The 6,603-nt window shown below is 42.6% G+C and overlaps 1 protein-coding gene across 1 annotated transcript in view; it reads left to right on the forward strand.

Moving 5' to 3' along the window:
- The window catches only part of MED12L (mediator complex subunit 12 like), a 240,815-nt gene that overhangs the window by 214,256 nt on the left and 19,956 nt on the right, over positions 1-6,603 (forward strand). The window contains 2 exon segments of the mRNA XM_015419617.1: positions 3,033-3,142; positions 4,153-4,288. Coding sequence (XP_015275103.1) covers positions 3,033-3,142; positions 4,153-4,288 — 246 coding nt within the window.

Genomic DNA, 6,603 nt, shown 5'->3' on the forward strand with positions numbered 1-6,603 from the left:
GATTATTTAATTTTAATTGAATATTGCTGGTGTTAGCAGAAGCCAACAGTAGCTAGTTCTGTTATCTACCTTATCTGAATATTGTGTTTTTGCGCTGTTGTTTATTTATATAGTGATTTTTTAAAAAATAATTGTTTTAACTAATTCGGGGGTTTATGGATATTTAAATAAAGAGGGGCTCACAGTGCCTACATGTATTTAAAATAAAGTGTGAATGGATTTTTTATTTTCCAGCACTGGTACACTTTTTGAAATAACAACATTGTGCTTTTGTATGCCTAGGATTTTTTGTATGTGTGTCATCTCTTTTCTGTACTCTTGAACTTTACCAGCACACATACTTACAAAATGACTCCCTGTTGCCTACTTCATGGTAAACTTTTCCATACTGAACCAGCATTTCATCATCCACATGTTTGTGGTTGATGGAGTCAGGTAGCGGAAAGGTAATAAATAAATAAGTATCATGAGGGGGCTGGGCAATGTGTGAGTTGTGAAGCACATGGTTTTAAAGTGCTGGGTGAAAGTGAGGTCATGTAGATGAAGATGGTTACATACATTTTTTGTGGCTGTGAATTCTCGTTTCCTGTCTTTTGTATGTTAAAGATAACACCTTTGCAGGGGAAGCAGCCATGGCTTCATTAGAAAGCTGTTCCTCTATATTGCAGATGGAGAAGGAAAAATGTGTGTACAATTGATAACTTAGCTACATAACATTTACAATATTAGAGAAACATTGAGGTTGCTGTACAGAGACCCTGTGCATACAGAGAGCAGGGTTAGGAGCTCTTAGCAACAGCTTTCACATACAATGGATAATGCACTATTTATGCACTTTAGCAACTGTTTGTAACTCAGTTTTCTTGTCTGGAAAATCCAGTTGCAAATTGTTGCTAAACTGAACATAAGAGCATAAGAGAAGCCAATACTGGATCAGGCCAATGGCTCATCCAGTCCAGCACTCTGTCACACAGTGGCCAAAAATACCAGGTGCCATCAGGAGGTCCAGCAGTGGGGCCAGGACACTAGAAGCCCTCCCAAGCATCACTTGTCCTGGAGTCCCTATCTATACCTTGTGGCTAATAGCCCCTGATGGACCTCTGCTCCATATGCTTATCTAATTCCCTCTTGAAGCCATCCATGTTTGTAGCCGCCACCACCTCCTGTGGCAGTGAATTCCATGTGTTAATCACTCTGGGTGAAGAAGTACTTCCTTTTATCTGTTCTAACCCCACCGCTCAGCAGTTTCATGGAGTGCCCACGAGTTCTTGTATTGTGAGAAAGGGAGAAAAGTACTTCTTTCTCTGCCTGCTCTATCCCATGCATAATCTTATAAACCTCGATCATGTCACCCCTCAGTGATCGTTTCTCCAAGCTAAAGAGCCCCAAGCGCTTTAACCTTTCTTCATAGGAAAGTGTTCCAACCCTTTTATCATTCTAGTTGCCCTTTTCTGCACTTTTCCCAAAGCTGTAATATCCTTTTTAAGGTGTGGTGACCAGAACTGTACACAGTATTCCAAACGAGGTTGCACCATTGATTTATATAGGGGCATTATGATATTGGCTGATCTGTTTTCAATTCCCTTCCTTATAATCCCCAGCATAGCATTGGCCTTTTTTATTGCAGTCACACACTGTCTCGACATTTTTAGTGAGTTATCTACCACGACTCCAAGATCTCTCTCTTAGTCAGTGTCTGCCAGTTCGGACCCCATCAATGTGTATTTATAGTTAGGATTTTTGGCTCCAATGTGCATCTTGCACTTGGCCACATTGAACCCCATTTGCCACGTTGACGCCCACTTGCCCATCCTCCATAGATCCCTTTGGAGTGCCTCACAATCCTCCCTGGTTTTCACCACCCTGAACAACTTCGTATCATCCACAAATTTAGCCACTTCACCGCTTACTCCCAACTCCAAATCATTAACGAACAAGCTAAAAAGCATTGGACCGAGAACTGATCCCTGTGGTACCCCATTGCTTACTACCCTCCACTGAGAAAATTGCCCATTTATACTCACTCTTTGTTTCCTATTAATTAGCCAGGTTTTGATCCATAAGAGGACTTGTCCTTTTATCCCATAACTGTTGAGCTTACTTAGGAGCCTTTGATGAGGATCTTTATCAAAAGCTTTCTGGAAGTCAAGGTAAACAACATCTATTAGGTCCCTCTTGTCCCCATGTTTGTTCACCCCCTTAAAGAACACTAACAGCAGAGTGCATAATCCAACAATATGTGAAAGCAGCCCTCATAGCGTTGTAGGGGGATTTCCCCTCTGCTGTCTCCTCCAAACCTGGCATGCAGCTGTATATCGTGAACATATTGCAATAAGGCCTCCTGCCTGTACATTGAAGTCAAGGTCGTCTTTCATAAGCCTGCTCCTAAGAAGGCCACATATGTGTATGTTGGTGTTCAGAATAGCCCATATGAGGGTCTGAAGGCGGAATAGGCAATTGGTGGTGGTAGGTATGATGCGAGAGATTTTGCAGGATTGGCCAGCTTCTAAACAGTGAGAAGGGAGGTTACCCTAGAGGCTCATGAAGAGCATCTCTGAATCATTGATTGTTGGTTTATACCATTTGTCATCTGCCTTTCTCACTGAGACTTAAGGCAGATTACAGAGCTATAAAAGACTATGCAATACAGGCAGTATAGGGCATATCACAATGAAATAGAAAGAGTGTAATAGAGCCAATAAACTGGACCTCACAATCTGAGGATGCTGAACTGCAGATGTTATAATACATCTAGTAACAATGCAGTATAAAGGTGGGAGGAAAAGAAGGCTGCCTAACAATTTCACAGGCAATGAAAATTAAAAGTTGCTTATTATAAATAAATAGAAATTGCCCTCCTGAAGATTTCATCTTATTACACTCATATTAACGTATGCACATAAGTCTAAGAGAGTATACCACCAAGGACTTGCTTGGAATTAATGTAATAGCCAGTAAATGCAGTAAGGACATTGCAATATATTTATTCCATCCTTTTTATGTCTACGTTTTCTATGTCATTCACATTCTAGGTGGGTGGAATGTTTGACACTGTGCAGAGAAGTACTCAGTGGACCACAGACTGGGCACTTCTGCTTCTTCAAATAATAACCTCAGGAACAGTTGATATGCAAACCAACAAGTATGTAACTACCATGATGTATAATTTAGTAGCGTTGTTCATATGTACAATGCTAAAGTGGTGGTAGAAAGTACTGTCAAATCACAGCTGACTTATGGAGGGTTTTCAAGGCAACAGGCAAATGGGTGATTTGCCATTGCCTGCCTCTGCATAGCAACCCTGGACTTCCTTGGTGGTCTCCCATCAAGTACTAACCAGGGGGTAACCCTGTTTAGCTTCAAAGATCTGATGAGATCGGGCTAGCCTGGGTTATCCAGGTCAGGGCATGGCGAAAGTAGCCTCTGCATTTGAAAAAATGTGTCTTGAAATATTTTGGTCATGTACAGTTTTTGCCAAACTCTTTTCAAGAAGAGCTTTCAATGGCCTGACATAAGTGAACTTCTGTAAGCCAAGGGGTAAAGGCCTCCTCAGGCACCACCAAGGAAGCCACAAAGGAGCCAGTGTGGTGTAGTAGTTTAGTGTGTGGACTCTAATCTGGGAGAACCAGATTTGATTCCCCACTCCTCCATTTACAGCTGCTGGATGACCTTGGGCAAGCCATAGTTCTGGCACAGCTGTTCTTGAAAAAGAGCAGTTTCTGTCAGCGCGGTCTCAGCCCCACCTACCTCACAGGGTGTCTGTTGTGGGAAGGGGAAGGGAAAGGAGTTTGTGAGCTGCTCTGAACCTCCTTTGGGTAGTGAAGGGCAGGGTATAAATCCAATCTCTTCTTCTTCTTCTTCAATATGACTAAACAGATAGTGGATTACTCCTGTCCCCAGATGGAGCAAGGCAAATCAACAAAGAAGGCCACACAGACCTCACGTTTAAGAACCTGTGGAAAGTACCACAAAGTGGAGAGGGTTACATTTCACCACCACTTTCATTTGAAAGGTTAATACAACACAGGCTAAGAAATAGATAATATTGTATTCCAGAGAAGAATATAAAACATTTCACTAACTGGAAAAAAACAATGTTTCTCATTTCGAAGTAACCCGCTGCTTGCTTATTGTTATTTTTATTTCTCTTAGTGAATTATTTACAACTGTATTAGACATGCTGAGTGTTTTGATCAATGGAACTTTAGCGTCGGACCTATCAAGTGCATCCCAAGTTGGATCTGAAGAGAACAAAAGAGCATACATGAATTTAGTGAAAAAGCTGAAAGTAAGTTGCCTATCTGATTTCTCAGATCTGCTTCAATTACATTTTTGATGCCACTTTCTAATTCTTCCAATGTTGTTGTGAAGAAAAAGCATTTAAAGTTTAAAAAATTGCGGGAAATGTGTACAAAAATAATACATCAAGGTTCAGTATAGACATTACGTGCCAATCTCTTAACCTTTATTGGGAATGGGAAGCAAGCATCTGTGTGCGTGTGGGGGGGAGTGATGGGAGTACATTTATTTAGGTACTTTTACCCTACCATTCCCCCATCCACAGTGGTATATGAGTCCATGACTTGCTCCCAGTCTCTTAACTTTGGCTAAGGCCATCAGCATTGTTCCTATGAAGCAAAGGGTCCAGCACAATGCACAGATATAAGTGTCTTAAGCATATTATTACACACACACACAAACATATATATCTGTGTGTGTATGTATATATGCACAGACACACACTTCATTTATAGTCATCATTTCTTGCTGAGACTCAAGGTAGATTACAACTAAAAATAGTGCATTAAGAACAGTAAAGTGCATGCAGCCAACAAAATTAGAGAACAACATACTAAAAACACAGTATAATACTGCAGCTGTGTTCACACAAGGATAAGAAAAGGGCACCCCACTGTGGAAATGACAGCAAACGGAATGGAGGTGTTCAGGGCCAGCTTGCCTATGCCCCATCATCACACCACTCACTGCTGGCCCTGGCCCTCTCCACCTCTTTTTTTGTTTGTCTTGCCAAACAGATGGGAATCCTCCTTGCAGCTTAGCTGTGCCCCTCCCCCAACAGACTAGCAGTAGCTGAGCTGCAGCCCAGTTGTTAAAGGGGGGGAAAAGCCCTGTTGAAAGGCTAAAGGGTATGTGTGTACCAGAGCAGAGTGTTACTATTCAGCTTCACCCCTTCCATGGCTGCAGGCAGAAATTTCACACAGAGGCTCTGACATGCTGTTTCCCCTTTAAGGTTTTTCTTTGCTCCAGCTTAAAAGTAAAAGCCCCAGGAGCTGCGCCATCATGTCATGTGAAAGCTCCCAAATAAAGCAGGGGCTTGCTGTGTGCCTCCCATATGTGGAAACAGCTAATAAAGGAAGATTATAAGATTGAAGAGCAATGCAGGGAAACATTATATTACATATAACAAAGAATATAATAAAGATGTATTACAAAATTAGAGAGAGAACAATGCAAATAAGCAGCGTAATGCACACACGAAGACTGCCTTATTTTCCACAGATGCTAACTACTACCTTATTCAATTTATAAAACGCCCCCCCTCCCCCAAACAATTACATTGTACAGTGCAGGATCCTTCCTGATCTCTTCAGGCAAGCCATTCTCCCAGGTGGGAGCCACAACAGGGAATGCTTGAGTACAGACAGCTATTGATCTTATCCATTTGCAGGCTGGCTGCCAAGACATTGTGCCAAATCCATCAAAATACAATTTGTCTTTAGGAATAAGCTATTATTCTTTATATCTGCTGTGTGTGCGGAAAATAATGTTATGTGGGGAATAGAAAAATATCTCTCCTTATATATAAAAGAGTAGTGGGGACCAAAGTTCTAAAATGCACTTCTTTAGTGTTAGGCCGAAAAAACTGCCACTCGGAAGACACTGGCTGGGTTCATTGGCTGCTTTGTGCAGTCCCGCCCAGCGTTCCAAGGTCATTTACATATGGAAGCTGATTGGACTACACTCCATTCCACACCTCAGACTCCCCCCCCCCCCACAAGGCAGTTGGAATTTTCAGTTGGGAGAGAGAATGATGTCAGCTGCTCCCTAGGCAGAGGCTGTGGGGGGGGGGTTGTAAAACTTAAGACAGACAGGCAGATAGGGTTGCCAACTCCAGGTTGGAAACTTCCAGGATATTTTAGGGATGAAGCCTGTTGAGGGTGGAATCTGAGGAGGAGGAGGAAGAGGGGGACCTCAGACAGATACAATGCCATGCTGCCCACACTCCAGACAAGCTGTTGCCAGTCTCCAGGTGACAGCTGGAGAGATCTTAAAGCTTTGGTGCTACTTCAAAGTTCCCCAGGAGCCCAAAACAGAGTAGTGTTTTGGAAAATCTTGAGGAATTGTTTGGTGCATTTACGATGGGGCTCCTGGGGAACTATTGTTGCCAATCTTGGCCCAGCAGCCATCAAACCATTCTCTTCAACCCCCTGCTGTGCAGCTGACTTCCCCCTAGGGTTGCCAATCTCCAGGTGGGACCTGGAGATCTCCCACTGCTACAATTGATCTCCAGATGACAGAGATCAGTTCCCCTGGAGAAAATGGATGCTTTGGAGGGTAGACCCTATGACATTACACCTGCTG

Source organism: Gekko japonicus, unplaced genomic scaffold (assembly GCF_001447785.1).
Source record: "Gekko japonicus isolate JY-2015 unplaced genomic scaffold, Gekko_japonicus_V1.1 scaffold1161, whole genome shotgun sequence".
Lineage (NCBI taxonomy): Eukaryota > Metazoa > Chordata > Lepidosauria > Squamata > Gekkonidae > Gekko > Gekko japonicus.